This window comes from Sceloporus occidentalis, unplaced genomic scaffold, assembly GCF_023333645.1.
Source record: "Sceloporus occidentalis isolate IW3139 unplaced genomic scaffold, rSceOcc1.0.p SCAF_4, whole genome shotgun sequence".
NCBI lineage: Eukaryota > Metazoa > Chordata > Lepidosauria > Squamata > Phrynosomatidae > Sceloporus > Sceloporus occidentalis.
In genome coordinates, this window is record NW_028316984.1 from 102,547,675 (window position 1) to 102,572,847 (window position 25,173).

The 25,173-nt window shown below is 40.1% G+C and overlaps 1 protein-coding gene across 2 annotated transcripts in view; it reads right to left on the bottom strand.

Annotated features, from left to right (window-relative positions):
* Positions 1 to 25,173, bottom strand: part of LOC149314430 (cGMP-inhibited 3',5'-cyclic phosphodiesterase 3B-like) — a 94,960-nt gene that overhangs the window by 22,813 nt on the left and 46,974 nt on the right. For both annotated transcript variants that reach the window (XM_089521104.1, XM_089521105.1), the window contains 5 exons: positions 19,978 to 20,226; positions 18,059 to 18,198; positions 9,330 to 9,436; positions 5,626 to 5,830; positions 4,346 to 4,422 (listed from right to left, as the gene is read on the bottom strand). In XM_089521104.1, the coding sequence (XP_089377230.1) occupies positions 4,346 to 4,422; positions 5,626 to 5,830; positions 9,330 to 9,436; positions 18,059 to 18,198; positions 19,978 to 20,226 (778 nt within the window). The remainder of the gene's footprint in view (positions 1 to 4,345; positions 4,423 to 5,625; positions 5,831 to 9,329; positions 9,437 to 18,058; positions 18,199 to 19,977; positions 20,227 to 25,173) is intronic.

Consider the following 25,173-nt stretch of genomic DNA (forward strand, 5'->3'; position numbering starts at 1 on the left):
AGCTGTCACTCTTTCAGGGTATGCTGAAAGACCCAATGGTAGAAGCAATTTGGCTAATTTGTATATTAACAAAAAGGAATGCAAAATCCATTTAGACAGTCTTTGAGAAAATACTGGCATCCCCATCTTTGCACGTCCATAGCACTGAAAAAAGTCTGGGAGATTAACTGAAGTGCTTGGTAAATGAGTCATAGAAGTCAAGGGCTCTACGAATGTCTAAGGGATGAAGAGATGATTCCGTAGCATTCAAAGGGTTACACATGACAGTTAGAAGAACGACTGGATGGTTAAGATGGGACTGCAAAATCACTTTAGGAAGAAAAAAAATACCTGGCTGTTGTACCACCTTGTCCTTATGAAAAGCCAGGTAAGGAGGATCAGATCTCAGGACATACAGCTCAGAGGCCTAATGAGTCGATGTGATGGTCACAAGGAAAGTGACCTTGAAAGATAACAGGTGCAGTCAACAGGCTGAAAGAGTTTACACCCATTAGCTCATAGAGACCACACTGGTACAGATGGTGCAATCAGATGGTACAGATGTTTCATACTCTTGAAGAATCTTTTAACAAGTGGGTACACAAACAGTCAAGGACTGTTGGTATGGTCCTAGCAGTAAGCAGAAATGGCAGCCAAATACACTTTGAGTTATGAGAAACACAGGCCTTTAGCACAGAGGAAAGTCAAGAACTTCAATATCAGAGGGACTTCACAAGACAACAATGGAGTGGTCACAACAGCCTGAGAAAAGTTTTGGATTATTCCCGCCCCCCTCTACATTTCAGGGCATAGGAGTATCATGGAGAAATTTTATGAGCTGCTGAGAAACAGCCATGCAAAATATGTAATTGCAAATTTATTTGCTAATCTGCTACTCTGAGTAAAGGCACCTGCCCACTATGTCTACTTTCTAACCCCAGATTTGGGGGGGGGGGGGGATAGAATGGGATTTCTTACCCCAATTTGTCTGAGTGGCCTCAACAATGATAGGTGGAGGTTCTGAAAAGAAATGTAGCCCCTCGCCCCCTTGCCGGATTCTGTCTATTCATCGAGATGTGGGAGGCATGGGAAATGGTTTAGCTCATTATTTGTGGATGAGCTCCAACAGAGATGCAGATGTCGAGTCTGAATCATAGTCATCAGATGGTTCCAACGGTAGTTACTGCTGTGGACTAACAGAGGGTGCAACCACTGACAAGGCAGAAGACAACGCCAGAATTGTAGATGTTGATAGTAACAGAGTAGCAGAAGATGAGAGTGGAAGCACAATAGCAGCACTTACTAACAGCAATAGCACTTTACATTTCTATACCGCTTCATAGTGAACTAATCACTCCCTAATGTCCCCAACAAGCTGGGCATTCATTTTATTGACCTACAAAAGGATGGAAGGATAAGTCAACCTGGAGCCCTGAAGGAGCCAATTTGCAACATTGTGGCTGCAGTACCAGCATTTAACCACTACCAAGACTCCTTCAAACACAAGAAATAGAATGATCAAGAAAGAAATTAAGTAGGGTATGATACTTTGTATTAGAGCAGAGTACACCATCATCAGCATCATAGAGATTGAAAGAATCAGTGAAACCACAGAGGGAAATCTTGAAACTGGCCATTGTTCTTAGCAGAGGTGACAACAGAAATATTGAGGAACAGACAAGGATGGTGCAGGTCTGTGATGAAGTGATAAAAGCAAGTGCTGTCTAGGAGAATCCAGTGGTATATGCTCCCAAGGAGAATGGGACCATCTTTAATAGGGTTGATAACTCAACCTTTGTTAAGACACATACTCTCTATGGTAGTACTGGTCACAGTATGAGGGCAAGTGAGAGTGATGAGAGCCTGGATGCTTTCTCCACATATGCTCATGCTAGTATTAATTGATAAATCAAACAGCTATATACAGAGAATCTTCCCAATACTGGTAATCTCAGTACCATGGTCTTGATGAAGTATAAGACCTCTGTATAGCTGACTGGTTGTAACCACTACCTATTGTAGTGCATTGATTGTAACCACTACCTATGTCATGTAAATTACTGCAAATTCAGATTTCTGTCTTCTCTGTGATGGAGGTAAAGGTCAATGCCTAGGCAACACCCGAGAGGCTTTGTGAGACAATCAAGCATGCTGCTCTCCAGAAGATTAAAACTGACTGGTTGCAGGAGCCATTGTCAGAATTGTTGGGGCCATTGTCAGAACTGTTGGGACTCAGGAGCAGTTAAAGGCACTTCTGAAGGAGGAACAGATACAAAAACTGAGAGAACTGATGCCAATGGTGATTCCAATGTCGGTATTGATCGATGATTGTGCCTCAAATTCTTTTTCTCCTTGAAGGAATTAACCCCTTTGTCCCTCAATAATGAGCAACCATTTGGGGAAGTTGACCTCTTCTAGCTCACTTTAGTGTGAGCTTTAGTCAGCTTTTACCCATGGACTGACTGAGATTTCCTCCACCACCAAACCCACAGTGGACTGTAGGGCAAAACTCCTCCATAGAAAGTACTTGAACAGTCCATACCAATGGTTCAAGCGGGTATCAAGGTTGTCAGAGTATTCCAGAATGCTGTTGATTTAGAGATGTCAAAAAGAAGCTGAGGGAAATTGCAAGGAACAAATATAGACATGTTCAGTGAAAGGGTGGGAACTCTAACGGGAGAACACTGAGTGAGCTCTAGATGGTTCAGAATAGTCCATGCAGGTACAGGAAATTAAATTGAGACTAAAAGGATAAATTGTTTGTCTTAAGAAGCAGGTTTAATTACATATTCATTCTAATCAAGTTTCTCATAAGTAATGATTGTAACCACTACCTATGTAAATAACTACCATGTAAATAACTGCAGCTCTAGTTAGCATTAAGTCTGATAATGTCTATTAATATCCAAAATTAAAATTTCCTGACTCCACTATAAAATAATTCCAGTACAAACTTTGTGTGACCACCAGGTTACACAGGATTCTTCTCCTCTTACAATATATAGTTTGAGGTTTTTCTTCCCTCAAAATTATCTCTTTAACCCTTTGTCCTTTCACTGGCCCCGATTCTTATCCCAGTCCACTCTCTTAACAAGTGACTCAGATATGGGCTTTTCTATTAAGTTTTTTTAAAAAAGTATTCTTGGTAGTGTGCTTTTGATGTTCTTATTTATAAATTACTTCAAGCTACTCCTTGGTAAACAAGAAGAAAAATAACTTATTTACAGACAGAACTTAATTTAGTATATTTTTTGCAGTTGGATCTCAAAGTTTGTTGTTACAATGTGTACATCACTTCTCTTGTTACAAATGTCTTTGTTCCACTACCCTAACTGACTTGGTTTCACCTGAAACTATATTTTATTTCTTTAAATACAAGTTCCACTAAAGCCCTTTCATTAGGAGGATAAATCCTATGAAAGTCTAGCTCTATTCACAAGTCACAGTTCCCCAGAACAAGGCAGTCATGAGCCTCTCTAAACTGGCTCTTCACTTCTCAAAGACTATAAAACTCTCAGCTAATATCAATGGACACTCTTTGTCCTTTTAAATCTCCCTTTCCTACACGGAAGTCTGAATCCCACTAAGGCTAATCTCTTCACTTCTAACTGCACCTCTGGCAACACATTCATCAACTTCACTGGACTTCTGTCCATTTAAATCTTTCTTCCTTACATGGGAGTCTGAATCACATTAAGGATTAGTACTGAAACCGCTTCTCTGTTTAACAGTACATGACACATTCCTACACTCTTAACGGCTCCTCCCCCTTTTTAGAGCTGCTCATCAGGCAGGCCCCCACCTTTTCGTCAGCCTGCCCCTGATTGGCTATTGTGAACATTCCACTTTGCCAGTGTCTCTCCGCACTTTGCAATGGCTATTTTATAGGAACCTTTATAGATCAAGACAATATGAAAACCTAACTAGAATTTGACATTTCCTATGGTAATTTATGGGAAAATAAATTATAATTTTGATGCAAATATCTCAATAGGTGGGATCAGAGTTCACCTCCCATAAGGTGGAAGGAACTAGAATTCAGCACTGGTGGGATCAGAGTTCACCTCCCATAAGGTGGAAGGAACTAGAATTCAGCACTAACTCCCTACTATGCACAGGTGCAGGATAATCTATTTGTGTGAGGCAAAGATACCACAAAGAATAAGCAAAAAAATGAATCCCCTCCAATTTTTAGGGTTCCTTCACTTGAAATTTTGGGTTCTAGCCCATTGAAGATGAGTCAAGATCACAGTTCTCAACACATATGGAACATTTCTGCTAGGTACAGAAATGTATCTTCTACAAATATTAGTCAGTAATTAAAACAAAGGATACGTGTGTGTGTGTGTGTGATTCATAATCCCACCTGATCTGTGGTTTTGATATTCTGTTACGGATTCAGATAACGAGGCTGCAACGGTCTTGAATATTTGTCGTCCACAACTTATGGAAAATAAAGCAAGATACAATTGTAATTTCTCATTTCATGTCACAATTTTCTGAATATCATACTATGTTTCCTTAAATATCATACAGACAAACCAGAGTTAAACTAGGGGTAACTCCTATTCAGAATATCCTCAATTAAACAATTTTATTTGCACTCAAGCAAAAGGGTTCAAGAAAGGTAAGTGAATAAAGCATCATTATACCACTGGACTAAATCTTTAGGACTAAATCCTACTGTTCATCCCAAGTGAACAGACCCACTGAATTTATGTGATTTACATAAAGTGTTGGTTTACATTTGTTTATCTAACAACTGGACTTAACCCTTAGTTACCCACATCTAACTTAACTATCTAGAAGACTTAATGTAAATAAGTTGGGGCCTTGGGGTACAATTTGAGTTTCCCAGGGTGTTAACCCTTTTAAAGGGAAACAAACAAACAAACAAAAAAACAAGCAAGTATGAAAGTCAAATCTGTCAGAGTCTAGCTTTCACTAGCAGTACAGCAGAAGTGTGGGTCAGATTATATTTTAATATGCTTTCCTAAAATTAATGACTAACTCAAAGAAACAAGAAACAAATTATCATGGCTTTAATAAATATACACATAACAAAACAAAAACCTAATCTACCTGGAGTTAATATAGGAGGAAGAAAGCTGTTAACCTTGCTCAGAGGAGAACTGTTACTGACTGCTTACTGGCAGTTTAAAATGTTCAGAAAAAGATATTCAGAAAAGAAGAGGGGATGGAGGTAGGCCCTATCTATATCATGAGAGGAAAGAGAATGCATAGGCTTCTTCCAACAGGTCCCACTGATTTCAGTAGGTCTAGTGTAGATAGGATAACAGGACAACTATTTTTTTCAGGTGTCAGTGGCCTGTGTTTTATTAATAAACAGTACTGTATATAAGAGATGTCTATAAAGAAGGAAATACAAGGATATTCATGCAGTCTTTTATGTTACTGCAGCCCGCTGCCAACTAGATAAGCATGAAAGGTAGTAGGGTTAATAAAAATAAGAGGAAAACTAGTCAAAATATGAAAAACATACTATAAAATGGTTGACCTATGAAATAAGAATAGTCTGGGACCAATCAGAAAGTTATGTTCACTTTCAACCTATGGAAGTATATGATAGAAAGTTAGTTTAAAAGTTGGTATTTAAGTTTTGATTAAGTAAACAGAGAACATTACCTGCTACATGTATAATGTGAAGATGTTTTAAATTGTTGCTGAAAATCTGAAGTACTAAAGGTGCATCCCAGAGATTTATGCATATTAACACTTGGCTTAGTAAGGAAATCAGCAGTGTCAGGAAATTCTACAGGTGACCTGTGGTATCCACCAAAGAGAAATCCACTACTAGGAGAAGTCACCGGAATTAGATTCTGGGAAGTTCCTAATATTAGAGTAGGGTGTGGGGAAGCCAAAGAAATAAAATATGAGAGGCTCAACACATGAAAAACATCCAGTAGTCTGATAGCATATTTTAAAAAAAGATATTCTAACATATAACATGTGTATATGGGTGATTCCAAAACAAAGGATGCTTACTTAAGTGACCATATTTTTTTTTGCTATGTCTAGAATTTATATTAATCCAATAATCATCTGTTTCATATCTTATATATGCTATTAGGAGTGTTATCTCTCAAATTCAAACATACACACATAAACACAACATGGGTGTGATTTAAGATGGCTTATTAAGGTTTTAGACAGTTTGTTTCAATACTTGTTTAAGAATACAGCCTGAAAATTTTCAGAAACTCAAAGATGGCTTGCTAAGTTGAAATCGTCATTTATATGCTTTCATGTTTTCAAATGCTTTGTTGTTATGCAGCCAAAAATCACACTATGACAAAATGTATCATCTCAGCAGTAAAGAAGAACAGGAAGCCCTTCACCATATGTGAATTAGGAAAGGAAAGGGTAGAAACCCTAGTAACTGCTCTTTAGGAATGTGCATTAAATAAGTACCTGCAGAATACTGTTTATATTAAGGGTAAAAGTTGTTCCTTAATTATACAGTGTTCCATACTGTATACTGTATGGAACACTACACACAGGCTAGAAGTATCAACAAACCCATTGTAACTCTCAAATTTGTCCAAATCCAAAAAACATCATGGGGTGAAAAATCCTAAGTGCTGGAGGATATGCAAAAAAACCTAGTGAGCACTAAAATTACTCAGTGGCCACAGAATGCTAATTAGTGAGAGGTGGAAAATGGAAAACTTATGGCAGATGGCCCTTTTAAGCCACTGTCCGGGCAGGTTTAGAGTGCAGCATTTAGACACCGCATGTCATGAATCCACCCTGAAGTTGGATGGCTGCCCAGAAGTGGGTGGCTTCATACAAACAAACAAACAAGCTTCATTTATATACCGCTTCATACTGCCTAAGCAGTGTCTAAGGGGTTTACAACTGTAAGCTAATTTGCCCCCAACAATCTGGGTACTCATTTCAGCGACCTCAGAAGGATGCAAGCCTGAGTTGAGCTTGAGCCCTTTTGCTGGTCTTGAACTTGCAACCTTGTGGTTTTGAGTGAGTGGCTGCAGTACAGGCATTTAATCAATGCACCACCAGGGCAGTGTTTACATGCCACACACCACCAGAGCGTTTGAAGCTGCCATGCCCAGTAGAAAAAGGAGCGGATCTTATTTGCTCCTGTTTCGGCTGGGTTCAAGGCAGATTGGAAATGCAGAGTGTGTTTGCTGCGGCCACAATCCATCTTCAGAAGGGTTGGCTTCAAACTGCCCCTTCCACCCCGTCTGTTTCCCCCTAAGTACAGCAATTGGGGCATGCTTGCAGCAGCAGTGGCCACAAGCTGCTCCAAGCCACTCATCTGCTTGAGCCCATAGAAAAAGTAAATAATAATAATGAGAAGATTCTATTTAAAGAAGAAGCACAGTAGATTTTAAAATTAAAATCTTTAGATTCTGGAGGACTACACGAAGAACTTGATCTCCTCCCATTTTTGTAAATTCACTTAATTTTTTTTCTACTCTGGTTGCACGATACATCCATCTCACTCCCTTTTGTCTCCCCCTTTTCCCTGACCATCTGATAAAATAAATGATTTTTTTAAAACATTGTGGCTGGTTTACTTGTTTATTTTCAGTCTAGTAAATGGAATGAGATTTTCAGCTGCAGAATTTCTGCACTTACATTTTATATTGATGAGTGTATGTAGACTTTAAATAGTATTATATGTAGGTTATCATTCTGCATTGTCATTTTGTTTTTTTTTAATTTTATATTTATATTTGTTTTTATGTTTTTCTACAGCCCCTGAATAAGGCCACTGAAATATATACATAGGCTGAAACTTGTTGGGTTTTTCCAAAATAAAAAATTAAAGCAGCCATTCACTGAGCACTCCTTTTTTGTGTGTTGATTTCATTGGGTACTCTGCAGTATTTGTCTCTTCTTCCTCACGTTCATTGGATTATCAAAGTTGACTTCACAGCAATTAAAAACAACATAATTCTTACCCCTGTTGGGCTGGGTAATTTTTTTAGGGATTTAATTTAAGGATACATACACACACGCTGACTGTTATTGGGCATAAAATTAAGTTTGCATGTTTGAACAGAGTGTTTAAGACTGAAATAAGTACTATACAATCTACATGTAGGTACAAGTTGAGTGTCCCTTACTCGAAATGCTTTGGACCAGAGACAAATTTGGATTTCAATATTTTTTGGATTTTGGGATATCTGCATATACACAATGAAATATTTTGGAGATGTCTAAACATGAAATTCATTTGTTTCTTGCACACATACACATAAGCCTGAAAGTAATTTTATTCACAGTATTTTACATAATTTAATAATTTAGTACATGAAACAAAATTGGTCTACACTGAATCATCAGAAAGCTAAGATATCACTATCTCAGCCACCTATATGAATAATTTTGGAATATTTAGGGTTTTGGAATTCAGGAGAAATTATACTTAACCTGTACTTTGCAACATAGGTACTATAAAACTGGCTCCAGCAACAAAATGTTACTGTGAGGAGTTTTTCTGGTTCTTTTTCTCCCAGCAAACAGGTAACATTTCATACCTGCCTAACATGTTCAGCCATTTATGGGATGTTTTGGGACATTAACTTCCTTAAATTCCTCCATCTAAAAACTTCAGGCTTCTGCTAAGCATGCTGATACTATTCTTCTGTTTACTGATAGTGCCATTTTGGTTACATAAAGATAGGCACTCAAAATGTTACAGTGTGAACTTCTCCCACCCAGCACGAACCATCAGTCAACATATAGTGGACAGCATGTCCATTCAGAACTTACTGTTTTTGGGTCCAAACAGGCCAAAATAAAGCTGCTTCAGGTCACTTCATATGCTGTTTAAATCATGCATGAATCCTAAGAGGCCGGAGGCCACGTCAAAGCCATGGTTCAGTCCTGAGGACTGGAACGCAGCTTTGGCACAGCTTCAGGCCTCTTAAGATGTGTGTGTCATTTAAACAGCATGCCTCCAAAGTGACCCAAAGCAGCTTTATTTTGGCCTGTCTGTTTGGGCCCTTTGTTTCCACTTTAGGGCCCCCAGAAATTGTTGATACTTCTAAAAACCTTGGTTTTCCCCAAATGTACTGCTACCCTTACCACCACTTGCATATGAGCGGTTTTCTGGTTACATAAGCAACAGGAATCATAGTCTGAACATTTTAAGAAGAGGGAATTGCTTAACTGATATCCATTAAAGTCCTTTGTAAAGAATAAACTATTTTATCTGAATAAAACAGATACTCTACCTAGGATGCACTTATAAAAATAAAAGATGATTTTATGTGGGATGTTTGCTGTTATTTTGCATCACTCCGGATGGTTTTATAGCTGATAAACAAGTTAAAAGAAGCAATACATTTTTATCCTACCAGCTCGTCTTGATCCAATACTGTGAGCCAAAGTCACTGAAGATGATCTTTGTTTTGGTATTGTCAACAGGTTTGTGCTGAGAGGTCCATTAGAATAAGATGCTTGGCTAATTGAGGGGGGGGAAACAGAAAAAGGTCTTGTTTTTCTGCTGTTCTACTTACTTAAAATGTAGATAAACACACATTTTAATGTTGTAACTAAAAGAAAAAAAATAGACCATAAATGTAGTAGTGGAAGTTATTAAAAACACATCCTATAAACAAATATTCCTAGACATGAATACCAAAACAGATACATTAAAAACTGGTAAAATCAGGAAGATATAAAACACACATAAAAAAAATCCACAGTCGTCCAACTATTACCTGTCATCCTCTCTGAATAAGAAAATATTTTTTAAATGGAAATGGTTGACTAACATCCTGTACAGACTTGCCTGAAAGGCCGGCTGGGGGGGGGCGGGGGGGCGGAGTAGGGCATGATGTCTACATGATGCATACCCCGGCTCTGCTCCCAGGGTAGTGTGATGCTGTGTGCTGCACCGCATGGCATTACAGCACTCCTCCGGCACTGAGTCCACACAATGCAGTGCCAAAGGAGCACCATAAAGCTGCGGCACAGTGGCTATGTGCCAGGGTGCAAAAAGGAGCTGATTTTTGTGGCTCCTTTTTGTGCCCTGGAAAGGCCAGATCGGGGCCATGGCGTGTGGTTGCCACGGCCTTGATCTGCCTGTCTAAGGGGCACCTGGAGGCCAACCCTTTGGGGCTGCGTGCACAGCCCCTGGATGACACCAAAGGCCTTCCTAATCCAGCATTTTGTTCACAGTGGTTAAACAAATAATTATACAAGGCCAACAGTAACTACAGGAAGCCAAGAGGATTCTGCCACTCATATTCCCAAACAAATGGCAGACAGTGGATATCAATACAGGTATCAAAAATAAGGCAACCACGTAATCCTGAAATATCAAATATGACAAACATACTGCCTTTCCAAATATTATGATTTGTATTCAGCATTTCCATGAGTATTGAAGACAAAGAGCAGGAAGGCATTTTTCATAAACTCTTCCTTTCCCCTAGGTCTGCCTAGAAAGCTAATATTTGGGGGGGGGGGGGGTTTGGAGGGGTGGAACCAGGTTGTGATGTAAGAAGTTAACTATTACCCCTCCTTTGTTGCAGTGGAGCTTCTAACAGATATTAGATCATTCTAAGAACAGAAAAAGTACTGTCATTGACAGAAGGGACATTCTGAATTCAATCTAAAGAAATATTTATAAAAATATTTAATAAAAATATTATGTATATATATATATATATATATATATATATATAGAGAGAGAGAGAGAGAGAGAGAGAGAGAAGGGGTAATTAGTAATTAAATTAAATTGGTAATTAAAGCAGCAATCATAAAAGAGCAAGCCCCATTATATTAAATGGGCATTAGTTAATGTACAAAATTGTTAACTTAAAATAGACAGTAGGCCTTTCCTATCTGCAGGGATTTGGTTCCAGACCCCTTTGTGGAGAGAGAAGTTCTTAAAAGTTACCAGTTTTACTTGAAGAGTCATAGCCATTACCATAACTTATTTTCACTGCTAACAGTTAATTACTGGAACATGTACAATCTGGCATCACTGCATTTGTACTGGATGATTCAGCTTACACATCACAACAAGCCAGCATTTCTTTGAAACCATGGCTTGAGTTTGATTAGCATTCTGCTAGTGTATATTGTCTGACTGGGCTGGCTCAACTAGATAATGCTAAACAAACCACAACCCTTCTGTCCATGGCTTGTTTAGTATGATGTCTGAATGTGAAAGGAGCCAGAACTGCAGATTGTTTCTCTGCCATGAGCTAAAGAAAGAACCCATCATTTGATCCTGGGCTATTTTGCTAGCTTGTTAAAGAGAAACAAGCCAGAAATCCCAAGGCTGTCTTATTCACAGGATCTGGTGGTTTAGCTGCTCTGAAGTGATGTGCAAAAGTCCTAATGGTGAATGGGCTAAAATAATTTGCTAACTAATCTTCCAATCTGATTCTGAGGAAATAGATTTAAGTCTACGAAAGCTCATGCAGCTCACTTGTTTCTTTCAGTTAGTCTCAAAGGTGCTTCAAGATCTCTCTACATACTTCCAATCTGCTTTTTGAAGACATTGCTATACCCATTGAACCGGGAAATGGTCCTCCAAATATTTTGGACTTCAGCTCCCATAATCTCTGATCATTGGCTAACTTGGCCAGTGCTTCTGGAAGCTGAAATTCAAAACACGTGGAGGTTTGAAAACCACTACCTGAATGCTTTATCACTCATAGAATCATAGAGTTGGAAGAGACCGCAAGGGCCATCCAGTCCAACCCCCTGCCATGCAGGAAATCCAAATCAAAGCATCCCCGACAGATGGCCATCCAGCCTCCGTTTGAAGACCTCCAAGGAGGGAGACTCCACTACACTCCGAGGGAGTGTGTTCCACTGTCGAACAGCCCTTACTGTCAGGAAGTTCTTCCTAATGTTGAGGTGGAATCTCTTTTCCTGCAGCTTGCATCCATTGCTCCGGGTCCTAGTCTCTGGAGCAGCAAAAAACAAGCTGGCTCCCTCCTCAATATGACATCCCTTCAAATATTTAAACAGAGCTATCATATCACCCCTTAACCTTCTTTTCTCCAGGCTAAACATCCCCAGCTCCCTAAGTCGTTCCTTGTAGGGCATGGTTTCCAGACCTTTCACCATTTTAGTCGCCCTCCTTTGGACACGCTCCAGTTTCTCAATGTCCTTTTTTAATTGTGGCGCCCAGAACTGGACACAATATTCCAGGTGGGACCTGACCAGAGCAGAATATAGTGGCACTATTACTTCCCTTGATCTAGACACTATACTTCTATTGATGCAGCCTAAAATCGCATTGGCCTTGTTAACTGCCGCATCGCACTGTTGACTCATATTCAACTTGTGGTCTACTTGGACTCCTAGATCCCTTTCACATGTTGTCTCCTTAAGCCAGGTGTCCCCCATCCTATATCTGTGCATTTCATTTTTTTGCCCTAAGTGCAGTACTTTACATTTCTCCCTGTTGAAGTTCATTTTGTTAGCTGTGGCCCAGCTTTCTAGTCTATTCAGGTCATTTTGAATTTTGATCCTGTCCTCTGGAGTATTAGCTATTCCTCCTAATTTGGTGTCATCTGCAAATTTGATAAGTATTCCCCCAATTTTTTCCTCCAAGTCATTGATAAAGATGTTGAACAGTACTGGGCCCAGGACAGACTGCCCAGGACAGACACTGCACTTTTCACATTTATCAACAGGTCTTTCTTCAGACTGTAGGCTGATTCCTTCTACTATTTCCTTCATTGCTGCTGTTTTCCACGTATCCAGTTAGAAGTAGCATATGCCAGTTTAATCTTAACAGGAACAATCCCTTTGAAATTCAAGAAGCACATCTCTGATTTGTTCCTTTCAATAGTTTCCATGTCTCTTTCCCTTTCAACCCCCCCCCTTTCCCCCAGATCTCCCTTCCTATTCACATGTAGGCACACAGCTCAACTACAATCCTCCCTTCACCTCACCACCATACATCCCTTGTGATATAACCTTGGCACAATACCCCTTACACACTAACAGATTCTTCAGATTCTCTGAAGATGCCAGCCACAGATGCTGGCAAAACATCAGAAAGAAACTGTGCTAGAACATGGCCACATAGCCCGAAAACCCCACAGAAACTATGGATGCCGGCCATGAAAAGCCTTTGACTTTGCAACAGATCCTATTCTTACTCAGACAATTGGAACTCACTGAATAGGACTATAAGAAAATAATATTTTCTGTATAGTTTGAAATACCTTACTACTTACATTATGTGTACATTGCCAACTTCTTCAACAGACAATCTTACTACCACTAATTTTGTAAAATACTCACTTTTTTATTGAGAACAACTATTTAAATACTTATTCATATAGCTTTACAAAAAATTAAACAGTGCTGTCAACAAGATGAAACTTGAATTTATTGCACTAATGTATATTTAACATTAAAAACCTTGATCAAGGCTGTTTTGTGCTTTATTCAAATTAAATGCTAAGGAAATACTTTAATATCTGTACTTTCCAGTTTTGATAACTGACACTGGCAGCTATGTTACTAAATGATGCCATCTGCTGTTGGAAAGCTTGGCAATACATACAGAGCACACAATTTAATACACGTTATAGATCTAAGGTCTTCAGAGCCTGTATTCTTATTTTCTGCATAAAATGGATTATAATACACTTTATATGAAACTTAAAATTTCTACTCCCTCTATAACACCTGTATGATCTTACCTAGGTCCGCTAGTTGGGCCCACTTTAGATGTCTACTTTAAAAAGCTGTAAAATTAATTAACTATTTGTGAAAAATCATAACATTAAACATAATCTTCTTATTTCATTAATCAGTGTTATTTTATGTTTGTTCCTTTCTAGAAAAATGTTGTTGCATGTTGTCACTACGTAAACAACAGATCAAAAACTGGATGAAATATGTTTGCTGTTCTTATTAAATTACATGCAAAATATGATAGGTGATATTAGTAGCATTACGGACAAATAATCCCTACAAGTGATCAAGAGACCAAAAACTGCAATGAAGTGAAATACCCCTTTGGATATAGAAATAAAAGTTAATATGAATTACCACCTAAAATGGTCTATTCCTCCCATTTCAGCATCCTGTCTACTCTAAGGAAAAATCTGTGGACAAATTCTTTGATAAACATCTTACAGCTAGCTGTATTTCCAGAAAAATTATTTATTTATTAATTTATTTTTATGTTTCTCCCGCCTTTCTCCCAAAATGGGATCCAAGGTGGCTAGCCTTGAATGTCAGGAAATGACATTGGTGTGGCCACTAGGGGAAGCTGTTGTGGAGATAATTTGAAGCTCCAGTGGCAGCTAATGTGTCAGCATTCAAAAAGTGCATCATCGGAATGTTGATGCAACTGTCAACTGTCAGTTCTCAACTGTCACTGGGAGATAGTTGGTGCCTCAGAGAGTGGGCTGTGTCTGTTATTGTGAGACAGTTGGTGCCTATGAGTAGGCTGTGTCTGTTACTGGGAGGCAGTGAGATGGTTGTGTGTTAATGTGGCTGCCTCAGAGGTTGTGTTATTATTGTTGGCTGGTGTAAATAGTGTGTATTAGAGACGGATGTCAAATACACTGTGTATATCTATGTTGTAAATGCTGCAAAGGAAAATTAAAGCCCTCGTTTAGAGTGAAGACTTGTAAGAGTCATTATTAGTTGAAGACATCTTCACAGATTCCTTCTTCTTGGCGTCCTGTCGATGTGGTTGAACTCTGCAGGTGGTCGTGGTGGACACTGCACGTCATTTCCATAGGTCCCAACAAGGGTTATGGGCACAGCACACAAGCCACAACAAGCAACACATATAAAACACATTAAAACAATTAAAATCGAAAAAATATAACAAATTGCAAATATAAAAATTAAAACATACAAAGTTAAAAATAGAAATCTAAAACCAACTCCCTCATCTCCCAACAGAACAAAGTCTGCAAGATCTTAAACGGCCTGTTTAAATAAAATAAAAATATCTTCTGAGGGGGCTAGCTTAGTCTCCTGTGGAAGGGAGTTATATAGGGTGAAAGTAGCCACTGAGAAGGCTCTCTCTCTCTCGTGACCTCACCAGGCGAGCCTGGGATGGTGGTGGGACCAAGAGAAAATCTTCTCCTGAAACATGATATAAACTATGATAAAGTAATTTTGGTGGGTTTTTTTTCTTTCTCTCCTGTCACCCCCCCCCCCTTGAGTTTTTCAGATTTTTTTTTTCCTTTTCATTCTGCCTTGCTCATTTATTCCACTAGGAATTTATTTTTACCAATATATTTATTTTTCCTTTAATCAGAGGATCGCTTATACTATCATACCCATTGTTCTTAGCACTTGATAGATACATTTCTTATCTACTGTTCTGTTGAAGTGGTTATAAATTTTCTCTTGGTTTATGAAGAGATGGAGTCATTTCTTCAAAGCAGGATCTTGTGAGTCAGTCTTTTTGAGGCATCTGTTCTTCCCCAATTACATGGGCATTCTCTCAAAGCTCTCTCTGAGAAGTTTGTTTCCGTGTGAAGTTTTACTGAGATGTATCTTATTGTACTGTTGTTATCCTTATAAGTAGGCGTTTTAGTCTGTATTTAGGCTGTGCACACCGGCATCTTTGGCCAGGTTGGGGGTGAAGTCGGAGAGTAGCATCTACACGATGCATGCTCCAGCTCTGCCCCCAGGCACGTAGCTTCACGGCACTCCTCTGGCACTGTGTCTGAACAATGCAGAGCCGAAGGAGTGTTGTAAAGCTGCGGCAGCATGGCTGTCCAAAAAGAAGCCGCTTTTTGCAGCTCCTTTTTGCACCCTGCAAAGGTCAGATCGGGGCCACAGCATGCATTTGCAGTGGCCCCAATCTGGCTGTAAAAGAGGCAGTCTGCACAGCCCCTATGCTTCTTTTATAAACTATTATCCCCAAAGGGATTGTTTTTAAACCTTTATAATGAAACAGTAATACATTAAACATTATTGCAAAATATTTTAACTCCTAATTTTATTTTACATGTTTACCGTATATACTCAACTATAAATTGACCTCAGGTATAAGTTGAGGTCAGGTTTTGCAGCCAAAATCATGGATTTTGCCATGAACTATGGATAGATTGAGAGTAAAACTTAGAGGCTCCTTCAGTGTGTGTGTGTGTGCATAAGGCAAGAGAGACTCTCATTGAGGCTTTTTGCTTCAACATTTCAGCTTTCGTTTCAGCCAGACACAACTATTAAACAAACAGCAATATCAGTAAATCACCCGGGACTCTTTCTGCTTGGCTTCAGAGAGAATAAAACTCCTCTCTGCACTGTCCTGGGAAATCTGAAAGAGCTGCTATCATATTACCATAGTGACTTGTAAATAAGTCGACCTGGTATTTTTGGGTCAATTTTTAGGCATACATTTTTAGAATTATAGACAAGTATATATGGTAGATAGTGCCACTGAAGGAATTCTGCATGGACTATGTAGAGCAGGGGTAGGCAACTGCACAAGGGGTGGGGAGAATTTACCTCCCAGTGCCCATTAAACACCTGTGAGTTTCAGCATGCCTAAAGTGGGAAAAAGAGCAGAACCAAACATTATTGGAGAATTTGAAGCCACACCCTGGGGCTAAAAACCAGAGCAAACACCAGGATAGTTCAGCTTAGCACGGAAGATGAGCACCTTCAACCCTGCATATAAACACCCTGACGTGAGAGCGAGTCTGAAGGAGCAATACATCCTAACACTAACCCTGCATATTAACACCCAGATGCAAGTGTGCAGCTACGGCAAAGCAAAAAAATGAAAGTGCAACAACTCCAACGGATGTCATTACAATATACACAAACCAGACAGTCCAACAGGGGGGCACAGGGTGAAGGGGGATGAAGATGACATGTATGAGGTGCCTCCATGATTGTGGTTTGCCACTGTACTGCTCGCACACCAATACTCTGTATTGTATATGCATCGCACATACAACTGTGTGGCCATTCAAAGTTGCAGCAATCCAATGGGATGGCATCTCTGCAAATGTGAGAGATACTTAGGAGTCATTGGTGATTTTTTTGTGCAATGGTGTGCATGCATGGTGGGGAAGCAACAAAAAAATTACTCCACAGCATGGCTTGATAACATGCCATTTGGTCAGGCCATGCACATTCAGTCCACCTTGGCACTGGGCCATGCTGGCACTGGGCCATGCTGGCACTGAGCCATGCTTTTTTTGAGAAAAAGCAGGATTGAGCCACTTTTTCTTGCCCATCTATTCCGGGCCTTTGCTGACCTTGATTTATATCTATACACACCATATTTTGTTTTTAAAACATGGTGTAGACTTGGCCCTCCACATTTGTGGCTTTGACTTTTGCGGCTTTGATTATTTGCGGTTTTGATCAATATATTCTCTCTAAGGATCTCTAGGTCCTCCAGCACAACAGTGCTATTTATGTAATAAATGCCAGGTAAATTAACTAACTGTAACAAGCAGTTTTGATTATACTTCCTTCTCTTTAGGCTGATGTGCTACAACTATAATTCTGGGCAGCCCCAAAAATTAAGAAATGCATGAAGAAAACATTTCAAAGAATTCCTGGTACTCTCTCTCTCTCTCTCTCTCTCACACACACACACACACACACACACACACATGCACACACAATTTCAGGGGAAAAAACTTCTCAAAAAATAATCATCTCAGAACTTAAAAGACATAGGATATTACCAGTGCTGTGTTTCTACCTCCAAAATAGAGAAAGATGACACAGCTTAACCAATAATGGGCTCCTCGATTTTCTCTCACCATTTCTTAAGTAGTGATTATATAGTAAACAAGTTTCAATTCATCTTTGATCGTACTTTTCTTTAAAATGTGAGGTTCAGAATTAGTGGTTGCCATCCAATATTTATTACATATCAGAATGCTGTGCTTTGGATATCCTAGAGATTAATGAAGGAATAAAGGCACACACTACTGATTTTAATATTTTTATGATAACAATACTATACCTCTTTTAAAAAATCAAAATTCCAAATATTTTCTCAAACGTTTTCCCTGCCCTCAACTCATTTTTTGATTTCATCTGAAATTTTAATTTCAATAATATTAAATAAGTTGGAATCTTAGAAATTCTACATTAATGGCATTCTTACCTTGAAGCATTACACTCGTGATGTGCTCGTTTGCCATTACTGCGTTCCCACCTAGACGATGGTTCAATAGGCAGTAAGCCTGATGCTCCTGAACTCCGCCTTAACTGTGGAGTTGGTAAACTATTTCGGCTGTTCATTGTCTGTTGAATGAGTTAAGAATGGTGGTATTTTTCTACAGCAATATATAGCTTTATTCAATACATGTATTATCTAGTTTAAATCAGACCTGCACATCTTCTAAGGATCCCATTTTCCCTTCCCAAGATCTTGGCAAGTTGTACCCTTTTTCCCTTGACTCTCCCCGATGCCCCCCTGGAAGAAATTCCCTCTCCTGAGGTCAAATCATGTTCCCTTAAGTCTCTGGAAGGTGCCACTTGGCTTTTAAATTTAATTTTGCTGCCCCCTGACCTGTTTTATTTTTCCAAAGTTATGTTCAGAAATAGAATGCAAATGGCCTGCAGTGTCGAATTTGTTACAGGATGCAATTTTTCAGAGTGTTTCATCAGGGGGTTTGATAGGTTTGTCATGAAACACATTTGCATTAAAGCATAATCCAAATAGCAAGCTAATTTAAATTTAAATGAATATTCAGAAAAAATGTCTGAATATTGGATAAGTGTCAGGCTTTTCTATTTGTCTTACTGTCTTTGGTGATGAGCAGACAGGCCAGGATAGCAGGGACCAAGCCCACTCTATCCTGCCCCATGTCAGTCCTAAGGCCAGGGTGGGGATAGGTAGGTGTTTACATGCCCGCAAGCCCACCCCCGCACCATGGACCCACTACCACCACATGTCCTTTATATGTCTCTACCATTGCTGCTACTGAGAAGACCCCCATCACAGCCTCTGACATGGAAACATGGCACCAGGCTACACCCATGTGGCCAGGCTCCCTCTTTCCATATCAGACCACAACAGAGATCTTCTCAATCGATGCAATAGCAGAGGCAAGTAAGGGCCATGCAGGGCCATCTGGCAGTTGCCACGGAGTTTCCTAGAAACTCCACAGCAAACAGTGGGCCTTTTTGACCTGCATTAAGGACCCTTTGACAAAGGATCAGACCAGAACCACTGGACTGTCATCTGGTCTGCCCAATCCCAGCTGAGGGCTATTGGCCTGCATCATCCAAACAAGGCTGGGAGAACACGAGCTGTTTGGTCAGTGCATAGCATCCCTTTAGCTTCTTGAGGGCCAACATGGTGTACTGGTTTGAACGCTAGATTACAGTTCTGAAGACCAGGATTCAAATCCCCACTCAGCCATGGAAACCCACTGGATGACCTTTGACAAATCACATTCTCTCAGCCTCAGAAGAAGGCAAAGGCAAACAGGTGTAGATCACAACAGGAAGACAGGTGAAAGAGTAAACCAGCCAATTATTTGACTTCATGCTTGGCTTCATGGGGTGGACATGTAATAAAAGGCAGTGGATTGTTCCTCTTCCAAGTTTAGCCCAACCCTCATTTGAAGTCGGACAAATTGTAAATAGCTCACACACAGCGTCATCAAATCACGCAATACATAGACACGATTTTTACTGTTGTTTAAAGTTGTTGTTTACAATCTAAGATAGAACAATGCGAACAATTACCATGTGGATAAAATATCTGCAAAAGCTTCAAGTTAGCAATAGCAGCTTTATTTATATACCACTTCATACCATACTAAGCAGTCTCTAAGCAATTTACAACTGTAAGCTAATTGCCCCCAACAAGCTGAGTACTCATTTTAGCCACTTCGGAAGGATGCCAAGCTGAGTTGACCCTGAGTCCCTGGGATTGAACTCACAACTTTATGGTTTGTGAGTGAATGGCTGCAGTACTGGCAATTAACTATTACACCATCAGGACAGTTGTAAATAATACATTAGACAATATATTAATTTGTCATATGAAAACTGAAATTATAATATTTTTACCTTGTGCAACTTACGGTCTCCTCTGTCAGATGTGTCTTCCATTTCTGGGCATGCATAAAACCCAGGAAATGGAGTAAAAGGGTTAATTTTTGGCTTGCAACAGCCTGAGAAAGTACTTATTAAGCTATTGATACTTCGAAGTGAAGAGATCACATGTGGAGGAAGGATTGGATCATTCAGGAGATCAGACACCATGTTGCGAGTCTCATTTAGTACAGAAAGATCAATTCCAGTCCCATTGCACACATTCTGAAATAGAAAGAGTGAGCTATTAACAGCAACAGCTTTTTTTATTATTATGAGGCTGAAAATCAAAATATTCATCAAAACAGAAATAGAGTTCATGGATGTTTTGTTAAGATAAATAATAATAATAATAATAATAATAATAATAATAATAATAAATATTTATATCCCGCCTCTTCCGATTGAGGATCAAGGCGGGTAACAACAAAGAAAATACAATATACAACACTAAAAACAACAAGCTCCACAAACCCCTGACCCAACCCTCCCAACTATAAAATTAAACAGTAAAAAAAAATGTTTAAAAAGTACATAACAATACATCAAAGTTAAAAACAAATCACAAGTAAGAAAAATAATAAAAGGGCGATTCAATTGGTTCTGGACATTATCAATCGGGGAAGGCCTGCCAGAAGAGAAAGGTTTTTGTCGCCTTTTTAAAAGCCTTGAGTGAGGATAATTGGTGACTGTCTTCCGGCAGGTCATTCCAAGTTTTTGGAGCAGTAACAGATAAGGACCTCCGGGAGGTCACCACCAGTCTGGTCTTTCTAGATTGTAAGAGGTTTTTCGCAGAGGATCGGAGTGTACAGGAAGGATTGTATGGGAGGAGGCATTCCTTCAAGTAGACTGGACCCAGGCCATGTAGGGCTTTATAGGTGATAACCAACACCTTGTACTGTGCCTGGAAGCTAATAGGCAGCCAATGTAGTGATTTTAAAATAGGTGTAATATGGTCGAACTTGGATTTTCCGGCAACCAATCTGGCTACCATGTTTTGTATCAATTGGAGCTTCCGGATGTGGCACAAAGGTTGCCCCATGTAGAGCGCATTGCAGAAATCAAGGTGAGAGGTTACTAGAGCATGTACGACCGTTTCTAGGTCCCTCTGCTCCAGGTAGGGGCGCAACTGGCATATCAGCCAAAGCTGATAACAGGCACTCCTGGCTGTCGCATCCAAGAAGACAGTTGAAGCGACGAATCCAGAAGCACCCCTGGATTCTTTCAGGGGAAGTGTAACCCCATCTAGAACTGATGAATTTATCTCCATACCCGGATTAGGATTACCTATCACGAGTACCTCGGTTTTATTTGGATTCAGCTTAAGTCTATTTTCCCTCATCCAATCCATTACCGACTTCAGGCAGTCATTCAGGGGGGAGATGCCCTCCTTGGCCACTGAAACACCCCGAGACATAGAGAAATAAATTTGGGTGTCATCGGCATACTGATAACACCCCACCCCATGTCTCCGGATGATCTCACCCAGCAGCTTCATGTAAATGTTAAACAGCATGGGGTACAGAATGGCACCCTGAGGGACACCAGATGTCAGCTCTCTCGCTGTCCCCCAGCATCACCATCTGGAATCTGCCCGAGAGGTAGGAATATAGCCACTGCAAGGCAGAGCTAGCGATTCCCAACTCTCTCAGGTGTTCCAGAAGGATACCATGGTCTATGGTATCGAAGGCCGCTGAGATGTCCAAGAGCACCAACAGGGCTACACTTGATCTCCGTCTGTCAATGCACAGACGGAGATCATTGACCAAGGCGACCAGGGCAGTCTCCACTCCGTATCCCGACCTGAAGCCAGTTTTAAATGGATTGAGATAATCTGTGTCATCCAAGACTGCTTGGAGCTGGTTTGCAACCGCCCTCTTGATCACTTTACCCAAAAAGGGAAGAAGAGATACAGGCCAATAATTGTTTTTGTCCAGGGGATCAAGGGAAGGTTTCTTTAGAATGGGTTTCACCACTGCCAATTTCAGGCTCAATGGAAAACAACCTTCCCCGAGAGAGGCATTGATTATGGATAGTAGCAACTTCAAAATTGCCTCACCTCCCTGTATGTATGTAGGCAGTACCATAACAGTTTTTAACAAATGGGTTCTTATGAGAAAATACATTATTTATTCTCTACTGTAAACACAGGAAAAAGAAAAGGGTGGTTTACCTGCAATTTGTTTAAAATGTATTGCTGCTATTCTTGTTGTTACTGTTCTTTTGATATTAAAATATTTCTAACCTGTTTTATTTGATAAGTTCTCAGGTTGGTTTATGGTAAAACCAGTTTAAAACAATTTAAAATTTAAAACAATAAAATGATCTAAACCAGTGGTTCCCAAACTTTGATTCAGATATTTTGGACTTCAGCTCCCAAAATTCTTCACTGTAGACCAAGTTGTCTAGGGTTCTGGGAGTTGAAGTCCAAAACTGTTAAATGGCTGGCCCTTATGTGGTGGGCAAGGTGTGCCCCTCCTGGCCTCCTCCTCCTCCTGCCTCGCCTTCCTCTTCCTCCCCCTCACACCATGCCACACCACACCATGCCACCCCTTCCTCTTCCTCCCATTGCACGTCACTTTCCTCCTCCTCTTCCTCCACCTCCTCTGCCCCCCTAGACTTGCCATTCACTGATGCTCAAATCTGTGGATGGCAAGTCCACAAGAAAGGAGGGGCCACTGTAATTCACTTGCAGTCTGTATTTGAATGTGCCATCTAGTCCCTAGTCTCTTGGGAGATCAAGGTAACTAGCATTTATTTCACATCAGGTATTGATAGGATAAACTCAGACCTATCTTGTACAGGCCAGACTTACCCTGTTACACATTGTCTACAAAGAAACATTTCTAAATCAGGTTGTGACCTCACATCAGTTTTACAACCAAGTTTTCTATAAAAATCTTTGTCAGTGTCTTCAATTTAGTTTGCTGAAGGCAGATTTCCAGGTAAAATGGTGTGAGCCCTTAAGACCTCAAACTGACAGAATTGCTTCCCCAGGATAGGAGGCTCAGAGGAGTCTGTTTCCCATTCCTTGTGTGCTAGGCGACATAAGCTACCGTCACCAAACCACAGGTGGGACAGAGGAAACCCAAAAAGAACTGTGTTGCCCCACTGCCTCTAGCTGCTCATAGTTTTAGGAATGGGGCTTGGAATTAGTCTAGAACTTGTTTATCTTTTCCAGTTTATGAGACAGAATATTGGAGTATTATTCCATGTTACATGGATTTGTAATTGGTTGACTGGCCGAACCCAAAGAGTGCTCCACAATGGCTTCTTTTCATCCTGGAGAGAAGTGACCAGTGGGGTCCCACAGGGCTCTGTCCTGGGACCAGTGCTATTCAACATCTTTATCAATGACTTAGATGACAGAATTGAGGGCATACTTATCAAATTTGCAGATGACACAAAATTAGGAGGAGTAGCTAATACCCCAGAGGATAGGATCAAAATTCAAAATGACCTGAATAGACTAGAAAGCTGGGCCAAAGCTAACAAAATGAAATTAAACACGGAGAAATGTAAGGTACTGCACTTAGGGTGGAAAAATGAAATGAGCAGATATAGGATGGGGAACACCTAGCTAGACGAGACTACGTGTGAAAGGGATCTGGGAGTCCAAGTAGACCACAAGTTGAACATGAATCAACAGTGTGATGCGGCAGCTAAAAAGGTGAATTCAATTTTAGGCTGCATCAATAGACGTATACTGTCTAGATCAAGGGAAGTAATAGTGCCACTCTATTCTGCTTTGGTCGGGCCCCACTGGAATACAGTTCTGGGCACCACAATTCAAAAGGATGTTGAGAAACTGGAGCGTGTCCAAAGGATGGCGAACAAAATGGTGAAGGGTCCCAGCGACTTAGGGAGAAGAGACTGTTAAGAGATGCTATGATAGCCCTGTTTAAATATTTGAAGGGATGTCATACTGAGGAGGGAGCTAGCACGTTTTCTGCTGCTCCAGAGAACAGGACCTGAAACAATGGATGCAAGCTACAGGATAAGAGATTCCACCTCAACATTAGGAGGAACCTCCTGACAGTAAGGGCTGTTCGACAGTGGAACACACTCCCTCGGAGTGTAGTGGAGTCTCTTTCCTTAGAGATCTTTAAACAGAGGCTGGATGGTCACGTGCCAGGGATGCTTTGATTGTGAGTTCCTGCATGGCAGGGGGTTGGACTGGATGGCCCTTGTGGTCTCTTCCAACTCTATGATTCTACTACCTGAATCTGTAAATATCTGTATGTAGGCATGTGGCTTTGGGTTTGTATATAGATTTATCTGTGTGATGTCAGAATAATACTGCCTGTCCTATGTTTGTATGTGTAGGATGTCATATGCCATACTATAACTAAATGTTACACTGTCTGTCTGTCTGTCTATCTATCTATCTAATGCATGTTGTACATTTTGGCTGTGCAAAATAGGATAGGAACCAGGGCTGCTCAATCTTAGCCTCCAGCATAACCCGAGAGTTAGCATAAGATTATTCTGGGAGAAGCAGAGGTTGCACATTTCAAATATTAGGGAGGCACCTAAGCCCTAGAGAAGCCACTATTTCCTCAAAAGACCTTTTGTTCTAAGTTTAAATGACTATCTATCAAAACCAAGTAGAAAATATTGTCTAGCTGTGACAAACAGCTAGATGTATCTTTAACCTTTAAGGTTTGTTACATGCCAATAGGGAAAGCGGATTTAACAGAATTGGTCATAGGGACTGTGATATATTGGGGCACAAAGCAAGGATATTTAATGCTTCCCAGCTACAAAGTTTGTTCCAGAAAGTAAAGTACTTCCTGCTTAAGGATTTTCTCCTACCCTAAAACATTCACCATTAGCTTTAAGCAGCTTTGGTGTTTATTCCAAGAACCTTATTGACTTTGGGTTGTCCAGCCATGTGATGTCTGTTATGCAAAATATGCCTTATGAACCCAGAAATTGGCTACAGTTTTCCAGAGAAGGTTATGTGGACAGAAGCCAGCATCTAACAGTCTCAAAGCCTTAACTTTAGAAAATGTGTGAACTTATAAAGGAGCAGTACATTTAGTTCATGACTTACCAATGGGGCAAAATGTTTAGGTTACTCAGCCTTACACTGGCTATGTTGCCAATAAACATTTTCATTTAATATGTGAAGTAAATGGTCTTTCAGTATATTATGTGTTTTCCAGCAAA